General features: G+C 44.3%; 1 protein-coding gene across 2 annotated transcripts in view; it reads right to left on the reverse strand.

Annotated features, from left to right (window-relative positions):
* The window catches only part of CDK15 (cyclin dependent kinase 15), a 550,498-nt gene that overhangs the window by 67,856 nt on the left and 461,205 nt on the right, over positions 1-21,437 (reverse strand). For both annotated transcript variants that reach the window (XM_077272097.1, XM_077272099.1), the window contains one exon: positions 2,449-2,588. In XM_077272097.1, coding sequence (XP_077128212.1) covers positions 2,449-2,588 — 140 coding nt within the window. The remainder of the gene's footprint in view (positions 1-2,448; positions 2,589-21,437) is intronic.

Here is a 21,437-nt window from a genome sequence, read left to right on the forward strand (position 1 = left end):
CCATCAGTATTTGTCGTTTTGCGAAACAGGCCAGTAATTCAGCATCAATGGTCTTGTATCGGTTTCACTAAATGGACTTTTAAAAGTTCTCTAGAGATATAACTAGGAAGAGGAAATGAAATGTTTCCTTTAGCTACAGGTCTATAAAATGCAGCAAGGTAGATAAGATTATAAAACCCAGCAGTCTTTCGGCTGCTTTACAACAGTCTGTAGTCTAGATCCTATTTACAGATTATAGTTTGCTGGCAGATTCCCAGGACAGCCACTGCAGCGATCCTATGGTATATTTAGATATCTAAAGTAAATTGTATTTGCATTTTATATACCTGCAGACTAGCTACATTACATTTGCAGGATAAGCTCATGACTGTAAACTAGACAATACATTAAGGAATTGTATGTATAGAAAGTCTGTAATACACCTCCATTATCAGCACCGCTGGGTTTATGAGCAGTAGCAGTCAGCCATCATCAGACGCAGGTTGCTTTATTGACAGATTGTATTCTGACAATAAAGCAGGAGATACAGACTAATGTAGGCAGGAAACAGGATGACATTAGAAAAGATAAAAACTTTATTATCCACTCCTGGGTTTAGCCCTGAAAACTGGATGAAAGAATTTATCAAAAATTGCATGTGTGACTCCAGCCTTATAAGGTTCTGAAGTAATTCACTTACAAATGGCTGACATAAAATGTATAATTTTGTATATGTATTTTGAATCTAGATCTTCCCCATATGTAGAACACACAAAGTACACACCCGTTACACTAATAATAGTCACAAAGTCTCAAATTTATCAAAACATTTACAAAAAAGTTTTGAAATATTGCAACAGTTTTGCGCAATGTCAGATTTTGCTAATATATTGTAAGTTTTGGCGTTTTTACACCATTTTCACCCAGCTATGACAATCTTAGCGGAGCTAGGGGGGAAGAAGGGGGTGGGAAAGGGCATAGAGACCCCTGTTGTTGAAATTCTTGACAAACATTGGCGTTCCTTATTCCACGAATCTTAGTCCAGTCACTAACTGGAGTAAGATTTGTGGTAAGGCGAACATCACTTTGCATCTCATCTGATCTATTAAAGAGGTTCTCCGGGTTTAAGGGTATGTGCACACGTTCAGTATTTTTCGTGTTTTTTTCGCGTTTTTTCGCTATAAAAACGTGATGAAAATGCGGAAAAAATGCTAACATATGCCTCCTATTATTTATAGTGTATTCCACATTTCTTGTGCAAATGTTGCATTTTTTTCCGCGAAAAAATCTCATCGCGGAAAAGAAAAGCAACATGTTCATTAAATTTGCGGAATTGCGGGGATTCCGCACAACTAGGAATGCATTGATTTGCTTACTTTCCGCATGTGGCTGTGCCCACCATGCGGGAAGTAAGCAGATCATGTGCGGTTGGTACCCAGGGTGGAGGAGAGGAGACTCTCCTCCAGGGACTGGGCACCATATAATTGGTAAAAAAAAAGAATTAAAATAAAAAATAGTCATATACTCACCCTCTGATGGCCCCGGAGTCTTCCCGCCTCTCATCGGTGCATGCTGCCACTTCCGTTCCTATAGATGGTGTGTGTGAAGGACCTGCGATGACGTCGCGATCTTGTGATTGGTCGCGTGACTGCTCATGTGACCGCTCACGTGACCGCGATGTCATCGAAGGTCCTGCACACGCCCACCATCTATAGGAACGGAAGCCGCTGAGATCGGCTGTCTGCAGAGGGTGAGTATAACCATTTTTTTTATTTTTTTTATTATTTTTAAACATTCTATCTTTTACTATTGATGCTGCATAGGCAGCATCTATAGTAAAAAGTTGGTCACACTTGTCAAACACTATGTTTGACAAGTGTGACCAACCTGTCAGTCAGTTTTCCAAGCGATGCTACAGATCGCTTGGAAAACTTTAGCATTCTGCAAGCTAATTTCGCTTGCAAAATGCTAAAAAAAACCGCGAAAAAAACGGGAAAAAAACGCAAAAAAAATGCGGATTTCTTGCAGAAAAATTCCGGTTTTCTTCAAGAAATTTCTGCAAGAAATCCTGATGTGTGCACATACCCTCAAACTACAAGTCTGCTGTCAATCTATGTGCCTGCAGACTTGTGAATCCTCACATTGCAAGCACTGCCTGCTGTGAGGATTTTCGAGTGCTAGGAGCGGCGATCACGTAGCCGCAAGTATGTGATAAGCATTCTCCTGGCCACATTGTGACCAGAATATACACCTGCATTGAGCGAGGCCGTGCCCATCTAGTCAGAATGTGGCCAAGAGCATGCATATCGCATACTTGTGGTCACATGACCACAGCTCACGGCGGCACAGTCCACTCCGTCACCCCATCAATACCACCATGAAAATTTACGTTGTTAATTAATCAGGGGCCTAAGAGCAAAGATTAGACATTTGATTATAACATAAAATAGATACATGGATGTGTCCTACCGTCAGATAGCTGGTAAAGTTGACAAGGCAATGTGCTGAAGAATTTATGAAGAAGGGCATCGTCAGCAGAAATCCTTTCCCGAGGACAACCTTTCAGCATCTTATATGCAAGGTCTTCTGCCCCCATAGTCCTACTCAATCTAGAAAACAAGACGAGATTGGTCCATTCACACTTTACATTCCGGTCAGCAATAATACACAAATAAGACTAATTAAATAATGTCAAATATTATACACCATACATTACACACCGTATTTTATAGTATTTAGTATCGGGCATTATAGAATGTCAATGTGTGAAGTAAAATATTATTCTGTCCCATAAATGCTAATGTGCATACATTTATATGCAAAAGAAACAAGTCTTAAATGTCATTTATAGCAATTATATTGTACAGATATATTTGCAAAATAGAAAAAAGGAAAGCACTCACCGATCTAAACAATCCTTTGCTTTATTGAATCTTCATTTAAAATAATTCATGGCCGGGAGAGTGAGGAAAGGAGCTGGTGCGAGCAGGTAAGAACGACGGCCGTTTCGTGCTATGCTAGCACTTCTACGGGTCAACACTTGGGAGGAGGAGGAGTATGTTGTGGCTGGGGTATTTCTCCTTTCGCTATGTCCTCCCAGGTGTTGACCCGTAGAAGCACTAGCATAGCACGAAAAGAGTTTTGACGAGGAGGAGGAGTATGTTGTGGCTGGGGTATTTCTCCTTTCATCATGTCCTCCCAGGTGTTGACCCGTAGAAGCGCTAGCATAGCGCAAAACGGACGTCGTTCTTACCTGCTCGCACCAGCTCCTTTCCTCACTCTCCCGGCCATGAATTATTTTTAATGAACATTCAATAAAGCAAAGGATTATTTAGATCGGTGAGTACTTTCCTTTTTTTCTATTGTGCAAGTGGATGAATTTGTTTTTTCTGGAAACAGCATACGAGATCTTGGAATATAGCGTGTCACTGTATCGGCTTTGAAGTCATACCTGTGGGAAACATTGGTCTCCAGTTTGATGTTGGTAGCAGTGCGGCCCCCGTTTTTTTCTCTTTTTTGTTGTTTATACAGATAAACAGATATCGCTCCCTATCCAACATGAACTACCACAATCTTTCCAACATAAAATCCGTGCCCCTGACGCCCACCCCCCTGCTCCCTCTCTCTGGAGCACTCTGGAATGCCCGCTCAATCTGCAATAAGCTTCATGTGATTCACGACCTTTTTCTCTCCCGCAATCTTGCCTTCCTTGGCCTCACAGAAACATGGCTAACACCCTCTGACACTGCCTCCCCTGCTGCGCTGTGTTACGGAGGCCTCCACTTCACACACACCCCTCGACCCGGCAACAAACATGGTGGAGGAGTGGGTCTTCTCCTTTCTTCAAACTGCACCTTTAAGCCAATCCCGCCTCTTCCCTCCCTTATCCTCCCCTCTTTTGAAGTCCATTCTGTCCGCATCTACTCTCCCTCCAACCTCCAAGTGGCCGTCATATACCGACCTCCGGGCCCTGCCACTGCCTTTATTGACCAATTTTCCACCTGGCTTCTTCACTTTCTCTCTGCTGACATTCCCACCATCATCATGGGTGACTTCAACATCCCCATTGATACCCTTCAGTCAACAGCCTCCAAACTACTGTCCCTTACCTCATCCTTTGGACTTACTCAACGGTCCTCCGCAGCCACCCACATGGACGGGCATACACTAGACCTGGTATTCGCCCGTCTCTGCTCTCTATCTAACTTCACCACCTCCCCTCTCCCTCTATCCGACCACCATCTGCTCACCTTCTTATCCCTGTCCTCCTCACCGGTCATCCATGTCCAGCAACATGCGCACCCACGCAGAAACCTTGCACACCTAGACACCCACACACTCTCTGACTCCATCCTACCACTGGCATCTATATCCTCACTCCACGACACAGACACTGCCACTGCTTTCTACAATGCCACTCTCACATCAGTTATTGACACGGTTGCCCCTCTCGTCCATGGCAGAGTGCGACGTATCAATAGACAACCTTGGCACAATAACACCACCAAAAAGCTCCGGCAAGTGTCCAGGGTTGCGGAGCGGCATTGGAAGAAAACACACTCGCAAGATGACTTCACTGTATTCAAACAAGCAACACTCGCTTTTAAATCTGCTCTCACCTCTGCTAAACAGGCCTACTTCACAACCCTCGTATCTTCCCTATCCTACAACCCCAAACAGTTATTCAAAACCTTTAACTCCCTCCTCCGCCCCCCACTGCCCCCTCCAACCTCCCTCATCTCTGCTGAGGGCTTTGCCACACACTTTCAAAATAAGATCGACCAGACAAGGCAAGTCTTTATTGTTCAACCACCACAACCCCTTTGTATACCAGACCAATGCCCAAACCCCATAACCTCCCTATCCAACATCACTGAAGGGGGGCTTAATTGTCTCCTCTCCAAATCGCACCTCACCACCTGTGCGCTCGACTCCATCCCATCCCACCTCCTCCCCAACCTCACCACCACACTTATCCCATCCCTATCCCACCTTGTCAACCTATCACTAACTTCTGGCACCTTCCCCTCTGCGTTCAAACATGCCACAATCACGCCTATCCTTGAAAAGCCAACCCTCGATCCAACTGCTATGTCCAGCTATTGCCCAATATCGCTGCTCCCATTCGCTTCCAAACTCCTGGAGCAGCACGTCCATGCTGAACTCTCTTCCCACTTCTCATCTAACTTGTTGTTCGACAATCTACAATCTGGTTTCCGCCCCCATCACTCAACTGAGACTGCCCTGACCAAAATCACTAACGACCTACTTACCGCCAAAGCTACTGGACAATACTCTGTACTCCTCCTTCTAGACCTGTCCTCTGCTTTCGACACAGTTGACCACTGCCTCCTACTACAGATCCTCTCCTCCTTTGGCATCAAAGACCTCGCCCTATCCTGGATCACCTCGTACCTTTCCAACCGCACATTCAGCGTCTCCCACTCCCACACTACCTCCTCATCCCACCCTCTCTCTGTTGGAGTCCCCCAAGGCTCTGTTCTAGGACCCCTACTCTTCTCAATCTATACACTTGGCTTGGGACAACTCATACAGTCCCATGGATTCCAGTACCACCTCTATGCTGATGACACTCAGATCTACCTCTCTGGCCCAGATGTCACCGCTCTGCTGTCCAGAATCCCAGAGTGCCTATCAGCCATATCCTCCTTCTTCTCCTCTCGCTTCCTCAAACTCAATGTGGACAAATCTGAACTCATCATCTTTCCTCCATCCCACAAATCTTCCCTACCTGATCTATCTATCGCAATCAATGACATCATGCTTTCCCCCGTACCCGAAGTCCGCTGCCTCGGAGTAACCTTTGACTCTGCCCTGTCCTTCAAACTGCACATCCAAGCTCTTTCCACCTCCTGTCGCCTCCAGCTCAACAATATCTCCAGAATCCGTCCTTTCCTCAACCCTCAATCTACTAAAATGCTTGTGCATGCCCTCATCATCTCCCGCCTTGACTACTGCAACATCCTTTTCTGTGGCCTCCCTGCTAACACCCTTGCCCCTCTCCAGTCCATCCTTAACTCTGCTGCCCGACTAATCCATCTCTCTCCTCGCTACTCCTCTGCTTCCCCTGTTATGACCTGGTGGTTAAGGAGCAACATGGGACGAGCTCTGAGGAGGTGGTATCTGTACTGACCGCAGTTCCTAATCCTAACACCAACACTAGAAGTAGCCGTGGGATGTTCCTGTCACTCCCTAGACACCTCGTCACAGCCTGAGAACTAACTACCCCTAAAGATGGAAACAGAAAGCTACCTTGCCTCAGAGAAAATCCCCAAAGGAAAGATAGCCCCCCACAAATATTGACTGTGAGTGGAGAGGGAAATGACACACACATAATGAAAACAAGATTTAGCAAAGGAGGCCAATTCTAACTAGATAGACAGGACAGAAAAGGATACTGTGCGGTCAGTATTAAAAGCTAAAAATCCACACAGAGTTTACAAAAAAATCTCCACACCGACTCACGGTGTGGAGGGGCAAATCTGCTTCCCCAGAGCTTCCAGCTAAGCTGAATATATCATACTGACAAGCTGGACAAGAAAAAACATAACATGAGCTGAACGATAAGTCCACAGCAAGTGGACAACCAAAAGAACAAGCAATGACTTATCTTTGCTGAAATGGACAGGCTATCAGAGAAATCCAATGAGAGATCTGAATCCAACCAAGAAACATTGACAGCTGGCACTGGCTGAAGACTAGAGCCAGGCTAAATAGCAGAGCCAGGAGAGACGATCAGTGGAAGCAGCTGCTAATGCTAAACCCAAGGAGCAGCAGTTCCACTCAAAACCACCAGAGGGAGTCCAAGGACAGAATTCACAAAAGTGCCATTTACAACCACCGGAGGGAGCCCAAGAACGGAATTCACAACATTCCCCCCTCTGCAAAGCTCTTCACTGGCTCCCGTTCTCTCAGCGTATCCAGTTCAAATTACTAATACTGACCTACAAAGCCATCCATAACCTGTCTCCTCCATATATCTCTGAACTAATCTCCCGATATCTTCCCTCACGTAATCTCCGGTCCTCCCAAGACCTCCTTCTCTCCTCCACACTTATTCGCTCCTCATCCAATCGCCTCCAAGACTTCTCCAGAATATCCCCCATCCTCTGGAACTCTCTGCCCCAACATGTCCGACTATCAACCACAGTCGGATCCTTCAGACGGAACCTGAAAACTCATCTCTTCAGGAAAGCCTACAGCCTGCACTGACACCGCTGCCGCCTCATCACTATCGAAGCTACCGCCTCACCAACACCGGGGCTCCTGCAACCCCGAACCTACTGTCTCCTTCCCCATAATCCTGTAGAATGTAAGCCCGCAAGGGCAGGGTCCTCGCCCTTCTGTATTAGTCCGTTATTGCTAGTTTGTTTACTGTAAGTGATATCTGTAACTTGTATGTAACCCCTTCTCATGTACAGCACCATGGAATCAATGGTGCTATATAAATAAATAATAATAATAATAATAATAATATGTTTACGATCAAAGCAATGATCTACAATGGTTCCTTTGTACAATATTCATAAAATAATGGAAACTGAAGGACACACGATACCATTTTATGGCCAACTTATGAGAGAACATATCGTTCTGGGTGGTGGAATTTTTTTTTAAGACACCAGCTGACTATAGGGTGTATCTAGAGCCAGATTTCTGTTGAGGCTGGTCCTGCAGGCTATTGCAGGAGGCTGATGCTATCTAGGGAAGGATTGAAATGAGGAGGTACAGATTACTTTATGGGATTAGGAGGAGACAACAATAGTTATTTTCGCTCGGTCAACAACATGGAGACAATAGGACAGGGTGGAATACAGGATACCTTGTGTACTATAGTAATTTCAAGTAAAGATCAGATGTCTGAGACACACAGCAGCTTGGTATTAGTTTCATGTGAACAAATCCATTTAATAGACAAAATATAAAACAACAAGGATTTCTGACTGCTAAAACCAAGAAGAAATGATGTTTTGTTTGCTGTAAAACACAATAGATTCCATTTATCATCAGCTGTCGGAGTAATGTAGAACAGCTTCATTGGCCGCGGCACAGCACGCTCCGAGCTTTGGGACACAGAATTTCAAATCACTAACCAATGTTGTTAGATAAACTCAGACCTAAGCTTATCAAGTTACTGAGGTATCCTGGGTATGTGTGACTAAGTAATTGAAAGAATCCATTCAGCCTGACTTGAAAACAATGTATAAGGAGCTCTGAGGGCTTATCTTATTAGTGTGTAACAAGTGAGACAATGACAGCGTCCTAATAAATGCTGCTCCAGAGGGAATTATCACCAAATTCAAGAGTTTATTTAGAAGTGTATAACAGTTCAATATTCTGTGTGTTGTAGGGCTAATGGAGAAAACAATCATATCTTTTACAATCGTAAAAATAGATAAATTGGTTACTTAAATTAATCATGTCTAGTGTTAAATAAATAGCTGAAATACATCTCGTACTGTTTCAATTCACAACTTTTAGTGGGGATTTTTGGGACTAATGGATCAAAATTGCACTATAATAAGTGTGGCCATACACATTAGATGACTTTTGACTGAATAATGGTTCCACCATCTTAGTTGACACTCCCATACACATGATCCCTAAGGCTAATCAGTGGTGGCTTCACCTTCCTCTCCAAGGGACGAAATTGACATCCGCAGAAAGTGAGAGAGCAGCCGCAGCTCTCACTTTCTCCAGATGTCTTGGTTTGTCTAAAGAAAAGGTTAAAGCCACCGCTAATTGGTCGCAGGGATCATGGGCCCTGGGAGAGCCAGTGCTGGAACCGTTGGAACAGCACCAGCATCGGAGGCAGTATAAGTGTTATCCTTTACTTGGGGGAAACACAGGGATTCAGAGGGAGTTGTGTAAGTAGTGGACAACGCTTTTAAGGCCCCTTTAGATGGGTCGATAATTGGAAACAAGAATTCCTTAGATCGTTCATTCCCAATTATCGGCAGGCAATCACCCAACAAATGAGCAAAATTTGTTCATTGGGTGCAATTATTTTTAAGAAGGCTTAGAAATCAGCACTTCTATGCGGACAGGCAATCGTTAATACAATTGTTCTGCCTGCATAGAACATTTTGTAATCGCCAGCACAATGCGTGCCCACACATAATGATGTGCTGCTGAGAAAAATGAATTTTAAACAAGCTTAAAAATCAAGACAAACAAGCTTCTTTCTTATTCGACCGGTGATTGCCGATCTGTTTAGAAGAGCCAATAATAGAGAGTGATTATTAACCAGTCAAAATGAGGCTTAACAGCTACAGTCCCTGCACCCTTATCTTAAACTGCTGTATGTTATATTGAAGGAGTGATGCTTTTCTTTCAATCTGTGGAGAACATTTATGTCAGTCTGCTCGCGGGGAGAGGACTTGTTTGTAATTTTTGTTTGAATTTTATTAAAAGTTACACCTAGAAAATATGGCTAAAGTCTGACATGGTCCATTAATTATTAGTTTAATTAGTTTTTAGAGAAAAATTTAATAAATAACTTGCTTACAATATTTGCATTTATTTCCACCATAAATGTGCCAACAATCCAGAGGAAAGATAGGAGGCATGTAGGCTAAACGGGCACTTTAATAAATAGTGCGAGTGTAGTCAAGTAAAGTGGCACAAATTTCATCGGAAGAGTGTCAAGTTCTCAAAGTTGTTGAGTGTTGGTTATACATTCATATACAGTAAAACCTGTGACGTTTGCTTGTGTCCATATGGGATGACCTGGTTTCAGCTATTATCTGAAGCAAAAACCAGAGTGTTGACAGGAAAAACGCTGTGTAAAATAAGTGCATTTTTCATGCATTTTTCCTCCGTTCATTTACCGTAAATGGGTGGAAAACATTGAAAGAATTAACATGTTGCAGATTCGCGCGTGGTTCAAATGTGCAAGGAAACAATAAGCAGCGTGTGCATGTGATTTCAGAAATCTCATTCACTTTGCTTGTACTATAAAACACTGTTTGTTTCCTCTACAAAAACGCAGTGTGTGAACAAGTCCTTAGACCACTTTCATGCGGCAATAATCTATTGAGTGGGTCCTAAGTTAGAGTAGGGTTTAAACATAGTAGAGCAGGGATTTGCCAACCTTTTGACCTTGGGAGCCACATTCAGCTCTGAGAGAGGGTTGCGAGCCACATCCAGAGCCCCAACGAATAATGACATCAAGCTCCCGCCTCTCTTGCAGGTACGCAGAGTTTTATGTGCAGATTTTTACGATAGACTTGCATTACAAGTGGAAAATCTGCAGGTAAAAAGACGCTCATGTGTTTTTAGTGCATTTCTGCTGCAGAAACACATAAAGAAAGCTTGTAATCAGCATGTAACTGTATAACTAACATTTTGCTAAAGCCAAATGTTAGGAAACATTAAAAAAAAACAGCTTTGTAAAAAAAATGACACATCAAGAAAAGACAAAAAAACACGAAAAAAAGCCCTAAAAAAATGCACATAGCCTAATTTACTTAATAGGTGCAGAAAAACTGCAACATCAAAAACTCACCAAAAGCTCATCATGGGAACTCAATGAGGAAAACTTACTAAAAACACATGTGCATTTTTACCTGCAGATTTTCTGCATCTAATTCAAGTCTATGGGGAAAATCTGAACAGAAAACTCAGAGTGCCCAAAAGAGAAATTTACATGTTTCAGATCAGTTTACGCAGTGTAAAAAAAAAACAGGAGGGGTAAAACATTTCTATAAATCCCATCCACTTTGGTTGAACTGTGTTTTTCATGGAGCAAAAGTAAGCGGCGTCCAAAAGCTCATCGTAGGAACATGGCCTAAAAAGTACGGCCTTCTTTATGGCTATTAAATGAATGTTACTGTTCGAAAAAGAAGAACTGGCATCTTTCTGGAAGTAGACTATTAGAAGACAGTAGTGGTATGAGCCGGTGACACACTAGTGTCTGTCATTTGCTCACTTTTCTAAGCCTTGTCTTGGATTTGCGAAACATATGAACCAATTTAAATAATCAAACCTTGATGCAGACCCATTTAACGCCCGGCTTGGCTTCATTCACAAACTACAAAGACTCAAATATTTTTGCACGCTCCTTCATTTCCTGTTTTTTTAAGCTTTTTGGGATTTGCGTTGCCTTTAAACTTGATCTTTTAAACGATATTTTTTTTTTTGCATCGCAGCACCTGATAAGAATATAAATCCCCAGAAAAGCCAAGACTTTCCTTTGAAGTCGTGGTCTTTAAAATGGCTTGGCCGCTGGAAACCCCTGAGGGCGTGTGTTTTTCTTCTTTTCCTTTCAGCCTTTTTACCTTGAATGGCTGAAGGGCTGAATCATTTTATGGAGGACTGAAAATTGTCTGCAAAGGAGCCGAGTGACAACTGCACTGAAAACGGAGGTCATGGCACCAATTGTGTCCTGGGCCCCTGTCCTTCACTTCAAATACAATGCTGGTATTATTGGCAAAAACAATTGCAGTGAAGACGAGAAATTAGTACTCCTCGTCTGGGCAGGCCTATTTCAAAACCCTCTCTAAAATGTGCTAGCTGCAGATGTTACTTCCCCCCCAGTGAACATTTTCATTGTCATTGCTCTGCATTTATATTAACTTCGATAAGGCGCAATAATCTGTTTTCGAGGCAGTAAAGAAACTCTTCACCGTTGGCTGCAAAGGAATGGGTTAAGTGCTGTAGCGCTTGAGCACGTGAATGTTCTAGAAAGTTACCAAATTCTGGAAACATACAGAACATATACAAAATATTACAGAAATATACTCAGCAGTGACAACAAACATGAGGATATGTGCACACGTTGCAGATTGGTGTGCGGATTTTTCCACACTGTTTTTGCAAAATCCGCAGGTAAACAGCACTGCGGATTACCCGCGGATTTTACGCATTTTTTTCCTGCAGTTTTTGTGCGGATTCCACCTGCGGTTTTACACATGCAGATTCCGATTGAGGAGCAGGTGTAAACCACTGCGGAATCCGCACTAAGAATTGACATGCTGCGGAAAAAAACACTGCTGCGTTTCCGCGCGTTTTTTTCCGCAGCATGTGCACTGCGGATTTTGTTTTCCATACGTTTACATGGTACTGTACACCTCATGGAAAACAGCTGCAGATCCGCAGTGTCAAATCCGCTGCGTATCCGCAGCAAAATCCGCAATGTGTGCACATAGCCTAAAGCAAAACATTGAATCAAAACTATCAATATTGGCATGTACCAAAGTAAAGTGAAAAGGGACCAGATAAGAGAATGTTTAACTATTTTTTAGCCCCCATTCACACACCAGTTTATGCGTAAGAAAAGATGGACAATTGATCGGGTCTGGGTGTCCATTATTACCATCAGTATGGCATCCATTTTCCTTATATGTATAAAAAATAAAAATGAAGGATTCCAAGGTTTGTTTTTAACACCTTACAGAATGAAAAACAAACAGCACTTGACAACCACAAGGATGGCATTTGTGTGGCACTTAAAGGGAATCTTCCAACTTGTTTTTGCTGTGGAATCTGAGAGCAGCATGATGTAGAGACAGAAAGACTGATTCCACCAATGTGTCACTTACTGGACCGCTTGGTGCAGTTTTGCTAAAATCCCTGTTTTCTCTGCTGCGGATGTAGCATTGCTCTGAATGCTGAGCCCTATATAATGCCGCCCACATCACTGTAAGGCAGCTGTGTAAACTGTACATTGTCAGCAATCTGCCAATCGGTGGTGCCAGTGGGGTTACACAGATTAGCAGGACTGACTGACTGCCTGCCATAAGACACATAGTCCTACAGTGTTAATTTCCTGCTGATAAAACACTGATTGTGTTTAAACTGCAGCAAGCTGCTGCGCAAGTGACACATCCCTGAAATCATGTTCTCTGCCCCTACGTAATGCTGCTCTCAGATTAAATAGTAAAAAATGCTTACCGATTGCCTTTAATGGTTGAGTTATTGTTCCTAAATGCTTCCACTTTTCAGTATTACTACCCTTAGTTTATCGTAGATTTAGACCAGGGGTGGGGAACTTCAGGCCCCCGGGCCATTTACGGCCCTCGATGACCTTTTATCAGGCCCTCGAGCAGATTCTCAGGGACCGCATTCTTGGGCAGGGAGCTGTATTTTGATTACAACCAGCTCATTAATTTCTTCTTGCTCTGTTAGCACACACACAGTGTTCACTACTGAACCCTGAAGGGCATGCAATGAAAGATTACGTCCTGACACCAGTGCCAGAATCAGGATGTACTTTGTGGGCGGAGTTTGTACGGCCCCCGAAGGACGGTATAAATATCTATATGGCCCTTGGCAGAAAAAAGAACTGACTTGTCACAATGGTGATGTCCCATTACAGGACCACGCTGGTATCAGTGAGCGCTTTACAATGAGACGTTCTTTCTTTTAGTAAAGGCAGACGGCATGGCGAGGGGCAGGATATTATACACCTGTGGCAATGGAACTGAATGGAAACCCTGAATTCTATGATAAATATATGTCTTACCCCCAATACATTTGGCTATAAAGTGTATTTTTTTCATACTGTATATTCCCCTCTATGCAAAGAAAGATGCTCTCAAAAAGACAAATACTTGGTGGAAAGGGAAAAGACCGTTTTATAGCTTAAATACTATTTTTTTTCAGATGAGCTTTTTTTTGTATGCAAAACATCTGCTGCGTTGAACTGTCCATTCAAAGAGGATGTGATTTTACAAAAACTCGTGCCTGCTATGCTTTTAAAGGCAATGTTAAAATGTGTTTTATATATATATATATGTTTTTTCTCTATGGGGGGACTGAAAAAATACAATTGCGTTTTTCAGTGCAAAATCAAAGCTTGTCTGTAAAAAAAATACCTAAATAAAAACTCTGCTTCAAAAGTGCACCAGAAATGAGTTAAATAAAACAGAAAATGCATAAAAAAAAATATTCTGAAGTAATTGATATTGCTTATTTTTGGTATGGGAACCAGCAGAAAACATGCAGATTAAAAGCAGCAGACAAAAACACAGCATTTATGCTAAGTGTGAACACCGCTAAGGCCTGATTCACACGTCCACGTGTAAACACATATGTGAAAAGATGGTACTGGTGTCATCGGTGTAAAACATGGACAGCACACGAATGGCACACTGATGATATCTGTGTGCTGTATGTGTTTTTCAAGGACCCACACAATTGTATTGGCCCTTTTCTTCCATGTCTCTGTGTGTTTTGCACAAAAACACAGTCTGTGAAAAAAATAGATGTGAAAAAATCAGATACTACATGTACGTGCAACATGGAAATGTGATTGAGGCCTTAAGACTAGTATCTCATACTCTAATCTTAAATAGCAACTTACTGGAGTCAAGTCAGCTGGCAGGAAGCCTCACCCGTTCTTACTAAGCCTCACCCGTTCTTACTAAGCCTCGTCCTTTTCATCATTTTTTAAAAGTATTTTTAAAAAGGCAAAAAGTCACACACTTTTGCATAATTAAGGAGAGAAAAATTTAGCAACTTTTCAGTTACATCAAAGTGGCTTACCGCCAGTGGCGGCAGGCCACGCGGCTGCTATGGGGTGAGCAGGGGGAGGGCCTGGTGCCAGTGCCAGCACCGGGTGCATTATGCTATATGGAAAACTATGGAGAGTGCATTATACTGTATGAAGGACTATGAGGTTCATTATACTATATGTAGGACTATGAGGAGTACATTATACGGTATGAACAACTATGGGGAGTGCATTATACTATATGGAGGGCTATGGAGGTGCATTGTACTACATGGAGGACTATGGAGTGGGCATTATACTATATGGAGGATTATGGGTAGTGGTATACTATATGGAGGACTATGGGGTCCATTATACTAAATGGAGGGCTATGTGGGAGATAATATAATATTTGAAGGGCTAAATGGGGCCATTATAATATTTGGAGGGTCATGTGGGAACCATTATAATATTTGGAGGGCTATGTGGGAGCCTTTATTATTTGTGGGGGTCATTATAATGTATGTAAGCAATGATACAGTGTGAAGGTTTGTGTGGGGTCCACCATACTGTGTGAAGGGCTGTGTGGGGGCCATTATACTCTTTGGATGTGGTGAGGTATGGAGCCATTTTTCTGTGTGTGGGCCCATTATACTGTATGGAGGTCTGTGCGAGAGTCAGAGTTGAGGGCATCATATTGTGTTAGGGTCACCATACTTTGCCGGGGAAGTTGAGGTGGGGCACAGTAGGGTCATCATACTATGTGTGTAGAGGGTAGAGTGGAAGAATTCACTGTGGGGGTATCATGCAGTGTTTATGTGGCACTTTGTAGTCATCATACTTTATGGGGGCAATGAAAGGAGAATCTAGGGCTTCAGTAGGAGTAAAATTAATTTGTAAAGGCTGGAAAGTTGTGAGCTATGCTATTCTAGGTGACCGGAAAAAATGATCACAGAAAAAAGCCCACAAGGAAAGTTGCCCACACAGAAAATTGCCTACATGGACAAAATAACAGTTATCATCTCCCCTCTTCCCCAACCTGTAATATGTTATTTCGCTACGGAGCCTGTGTGCAGTGTGACCCCGGCTGTACAGATACAATGTTGTTATCACACACACCCCGACTTGTAAGATGTTATTTTGCTACAAAGGCTATACAGTGTCACTCTGGCTGTACCGATATAACATTATCACCCCCCTGACCTCGAACGCACATCCAGTGAAGTGTATTGCGGTGCACAGACCCCTCGGGTCAGTGGGCGATAATACACGCCGCCGCCCAAGAACAGCAGATGACGTTTGCGTGCACTTGACCGGGGGCGCATAGCAATGACGTTGTGCGTTCCGTCGCTTGCATGGTGAAATCAGCTGCCGTCTTCAGAAAAGGATGCCAAGCGGCGAGGGGAGCAGAGCAAAGGTGACTATATTGTTTGCTTTTTTTTCTATACATTAAAGAACGGTGGCAGATCGAGGGACATATACCAGGATAATGGACATATTACCATGATGGCACCCATGATAAGGGACATATAGCAGGTTGGGTCCCAGGATAATGGACATATACCATGATAATGGACATATTGCCAGGATGGGGCCCAGGATAAGGGACATAGTGCTAAGATAGGGCCCAGGATAAGGGACATATCACCAGGATGGGGCCCAGAATAAGGGACATATGTATCAGGGTGGGGGACATATATACTAGAATGGAGGACACATATATGTATATACACCAGGAAGGGGTAGGGGGCCCCTGATCTAAACCTTGCAGGGGGCCCATCAAACTCTTGCTATACCACTGCTTCGGTTGCATGAGCAGCACACCTCTTTTTGATTGATCAGTAGAGGTCCCGGGACCTGAACCCTCACCAATCTACTTGCAGTTAAAACGGCACTCAAATGTACACATTACTCTTTAAATTTGTTCATCTGGAGCTTTAAAATACTCAATACTCTGCCAGACTAAACTTCTCTGCTGATATTTTTAACAGATCTCTGTGTTAGGCCGGGGTCACACTTACGAGTTCAAGAAACGGCTGCATAGAAATACATGCAGCCGCAAACTCCGGTACTGAGTGCCAGAGGCAGTGCCGGGACTTGATGCGAGAAACTCGTGCAAGTTTCTTGCATTGAACTCGCAAGTGTGACCCCGGCCTTAGGGCTTATTTACATGGCTCATTATGGACTAGTGCACAGCCTTATAGAATAACATGGGGACGAGTGCTATCTGTCAAAACCAAGGATATTACGTGTCCAATTTAAATAGCCGTGTGCATGAGCCCTTATATGTATAAATGACAATATTAATTCAGGCCAGGAAGCCTGCACTCAGGTCGGGAATTGTGGCAGTAACACAGTCATGAGCGAGCACTAAAATGCTTGGGTGCTTGTTGCTGGAACCAAGCAATTCCTAATGCTCGGATGCTCATTTCGAGTAACGAGAATAATGGGAGTCTATGGTAAAGCTGAGCATTTTTCCAGAAGACCATACAAGGAGGTCTGGGGGGCAGTGAAAATGTTCAAATGGATGGAAAAGGTGCTGAATGGAAGGAGAACGGCAAGTGGATTGCTGCTGAAAATAATCATTCTTTAACCCCACTTTAGAGGCTAACAATAAAACAATCAAAATTGATGAGAAATTGGAGTTTCCAGGAAAAAAAAATGTGAAAAACAATCTTTCCTTTATAATGACTTGTATATAAGGCAAAAATTTAAGAAGGGTTTTAAAAAAATAATAATTTAAGTAAACCAAAATTTATTTTTTTATTTAGTAAAATATGTAAATAAAAATGTATTAAATAAAAATAGGATAGGACATGTCAGTGTAATTTATGAAGGAAGCAAGAACTGACAAAAATTATATGGAAGAGGGACTCAGAAACACCCTGTAATAAACACAAAGAATGGCTTCATACACATTCTGTTCAATTTGTCATGTAATGGTACTCCTAGATTCATAAAGGCTCTGCACAGCCAGACAAAAATTATGAGCAGGTCATCCATACACCCTTGAAGGCACCAACTGGAGCATCTCATTCAAATATTAAGAAAGTGTAGTTGTGGTACTTCTACATTCATAAAAGCTCTGCAGAAACCAGAAAAAAATTATAAGGAGTCATCCATAGACCGTTGAAGGCAACAACTGGAGGGCCTCATTCAAACATTGAAGATTAAAAACATTTTATGTGCGGCTATTATCTTGTGGTGTGGAAAAGTCCAGGCTAATCCAGGCTTTGTTAATTTTTATCAGAGTGAGCTTGTAAACATTTTCTGTTGGTAAGCGAAAAAGCCTGTCTGTTATGACCCCTCCTACGGCACTAAAAACACGCTTAGACAAGACGCCAGCGGCATGGCAGCACAGCACCTCCAATACATAGAGGGACAGCTCATGCTAGATGTCCAGTTTTGAGACCCAGTAGTTGAAGGTTGGTCAGCCAGGTATTGCTTGACCATCTTTAAAAACTTTCCCTCCTTGTCAAAACTACCTTGTCATTAGGGCCTGGACATTGGGAGGGTGTCATGAAATTGTCCTAGGCCTTTGACAGTGTACTTCTGCCTCTGCTGTACCTGGTGTGTGTTAGTGTGGTGCTAGTGTGGTAGTCTGTAGGGAAAGTTATTCAGGTCCAGACATCAGTCTGAGGAGGACAGAGGGTTTACGGAGCTGTGCAAGCCACAGAGCTGCAGCTCCCGGAAAGAGACATTTAGAAAGCAGAATTGATTGCAGTGAGCATGCAGGAGAGGAAGCACAGGAGAGGATACCAGAAGGGGACCAGCCCCGAGCAGGCTGCCTCCTTCTGAGGCGCAGAACACCGGTAGCCGGAACACCGAGGTTGTAAGGACCTCCACGCCTTACATCAGAGACTGGCAAGGACAGCTAATTGCACGTTACCTCTCCGCACCCACACCTAGGAGGCACGGTGACACCCCGCAGAGCGGGGTCATCTAAGAGACCCTATAAACAGGCTCAATCACCAGTATACGGGTTTTGTCATATCCTATTCGGGGGACAGAGAGAGAGAGAGATAGATAACATCAGTGAGGACCTTATGTGAAGCTTCTAGCAGTAATTGTTGTGAATTCTGCTTTTGGGTTCCCTCCGGTGGTGGTAGGTGGTAATGCAGTTGTCCCTGGGTTTCAGTCCTGGTCAGGTGTTTCTGCTGATTGCAGTTCTGACTGGGGTATTTAGGTGTGCAGGATTCATTAGTCCTTGCCAGTTGTCAATTATTGTTGGGAGGTGTTGGACCTCTGCCTGGTTCCTCCTGCCTTTCTGCCAAATCAGCAAAGATAAGTGTCTGGGTTTTTTTTTCTGTGGCACACATGCTGTGTGCTTCATGATTCAGTGCTATTCTTTTGTGTTTTCTTGTCCAGCTTAGATTGTGTCAGTATTTTCTCAGTCTTGTTGGATTCTCTGGGGTTGCAGATATTCATTCCACGTCTTTAGTTAGTTTGTGGAATTTTTTGTATTATCTGCTGTGGATATTTTTTGAAGGGTTTTAATACTGACCGCCTAGTATTCTGTCCTATCCTTTCCTATTTAGCTAGAGTGGCCTCTTTTGCTAAATCTTGTTTTCTGCCTGCGTGTGTCTTTTCTTCTCCTACTCACAGTCAATATTCGTGGGGGCTGCCTATCCTTTGGGGTTCTGCTCTGAGGCAAGGTAGTATTCCTATTTCCATCTATAGGGGTATTTAGTCCTCCGGCTGTGTCGAGGTGTCTAGGGTTTGTTAGGCACACCCCACGGCTACTTCTAGTTGCGGTGTTAGTTCAGGATCTGCGGTCAGTATAGTTTCCACCTACTCCAGAGAAAGTTTCATGTGGCTCCAAGGTCACCGGATCATAACAAGTAAGGGACTACACCACTACAGCGCAAAGGAAGGCTTCTATTTTCCACCTGGATAAGGAGACTCTGGACTTGCCTCCAAACCAGCCGGACTCTACCTGCCCTGTGATCCAGTGCCCTGGACTGTGGCTGCTGAAGTCTTCAGTAAACTAGGTAAAGAGACTGCAAACCTGTGTCCTCGTTCCTTACTGCACCTCTCACCATTCTACCATCCACACACTGGGAAGCCCTGGGGATACACTTCACCTGTGGGAAGGTATACCATCTAGCTGCCATAACATCACCCCAGCAGACCCCTTAAAGCAGCGTTAGTCACCCTGACTGAATACCACAGGTGGTGTCACGAACAAACTTTATTCCCTCTAAAGACCTTTCCCTTTTACATGGGCGCTCAGGACCATGGACCGGGTCGCAGCCACCGTGACATCCCCCTGTGAGCCGCAGGACCCAGTATCGAGTACCCCATGGCCCTGGCGGGCGACTCATCTTGGCGTCACGAACAGGATGGACTGACTTGAAAGATCTGGTCTTGTGCACTTTAGAGACTGTGTTGTGCTAAGAGACTGTTTACTGTGATTTGCTGCCAAAATTGCCGCCATTACAGCACCATGTGGTGTGCAGGAGGAGTGGGGCGTGTTGTCGTGGGCATAGCATGGAAAAACGGCGCGAAAATAAAAGCCGCCCCTCACAGATACTACTATGTCTGAAAGATATGCCCATCAAACAAAGAAATCCGCCTCCTAGTCTGGGGTGGAGGGGGAAGGAGTAGTGACCGCAAAGAACAGGAAGACGCTGAGACAGACCTGGTTGGGAAGATGGCGAGCGGAGGTCACCCAGAGAGGGGGTAGAAAACCCGCGGCACCTCTAGCCAATTGGATGTGGAGGAAGCCCCACCAGCATTCATGAACCCGGAGGTTCTCGGCGTGGAGGTCGAAGAATTGTGTCGTCAGCTCCGGAGCTCGTGGTATCGCGCAGCTGCTAGCGTACAAGAACGGCAGCGTCGCCAGCCCCCGGAGCCCAATCCTGCAGAGGAGACCAACACCGGTGCCACACCGGCATCAGGTAAGACAACCAACCCTGCCCCGGTCACTGAGGAGACCACCATACTAGTGGTCATAGACTCTCCCCCGCCACCACCACCCGACCGGGTGTGTAGCCGCTTAGAGTGGGAACGGCACTGGGAGACCTTAAGCACCTCTGGTGTCCCGCTGCAGCCTACTAAAAAGACTGTTGACATCGATGGGGAATGGGTCACCTTTCAGTAGAGGCATACTACCACTGACCTGATCGGGTTCCCCGGAGAGGCCCAAGCAGAGGGAGAGCAGGTTGAGGTTGTAAGTCGGGAGGAATATCAGTGGCAGCAGGCGCTCCAGCAGAAAGAGGAGGAAAGAAAGCGGGATCTCCAATGCCAGGCTGCCAGGGAGAAGGACCTATGAGCCAAAGCCCGGGCCAGGAAAGAGACCTATGAGAACAGAGGTCCGCAGAGACAGGGCACAGTGGTAACCTTCCGTATAAAAGCTGGATGGGGCTTCATAAAAGAACCAGATCTGTACCCAGAAGTCTTCGTGACCTGGCGGGATGTGGAGGCACACTTAATGGAGGGACACCCGGACAGGGACCTCTATGCTGGAGACTGTGTTACTTACACTCGACATTGGGGAGACAAAGGGTGGTACGCTCTCCATGTCCATAAATGTGAACCTAAGGTCATAAAACCACCATCTCGGGGGGGGGGGGGGGGGGGGAAGTGTGGCAGCCCAGGGTCCTGGTCATCACAGTAATGTCGCTTTCCTCACGGGGACAGTGATGCTACATTTGGAGGCAAGAAAGGATAACTGTAACCAGGTTCCACAAACATGCAACATATTCACACTCCAGGCCACCAGGGGGAGCTTTTGATCCTATTTACTAGGTGACTCTCCATATATATATAACTGGTAGTCTATAGGGAAAGTTAGTCAGTTCCAGACATCCGTCTGAGGAGGACAGAGGGTTTACGGAGCTGTGCATGCCACAGAGCTGCAGCTCCCGGAAAGAGACATTTAGAAAGCAGAATTGATTGCAGTGAGCAATGCAGGAGAGGAAGCACAGGAGAGGATACCAGAAGGGGACCAGCCCCGAGCAGGCTGCCTCCTTCTGAGGTGCAGAACACCAGTAGCCGGAAC

Source organism: Ranitomeya variabilis, chromosome 7 (assembly GCF_051348905.1).
Source record: "Ranitomeya variabilis isolate aRanVar5 chromosome 7, aRanVar5.hap1, whole genome shotgun sequence".
Taxonomy (NCBI): domain Eukaryota; kingdom Metazoa; phylum Chordata; class Amphibia; order Anura; family Dendrobatidae; genus Ranitomeya; species Ranitomeya variabilis.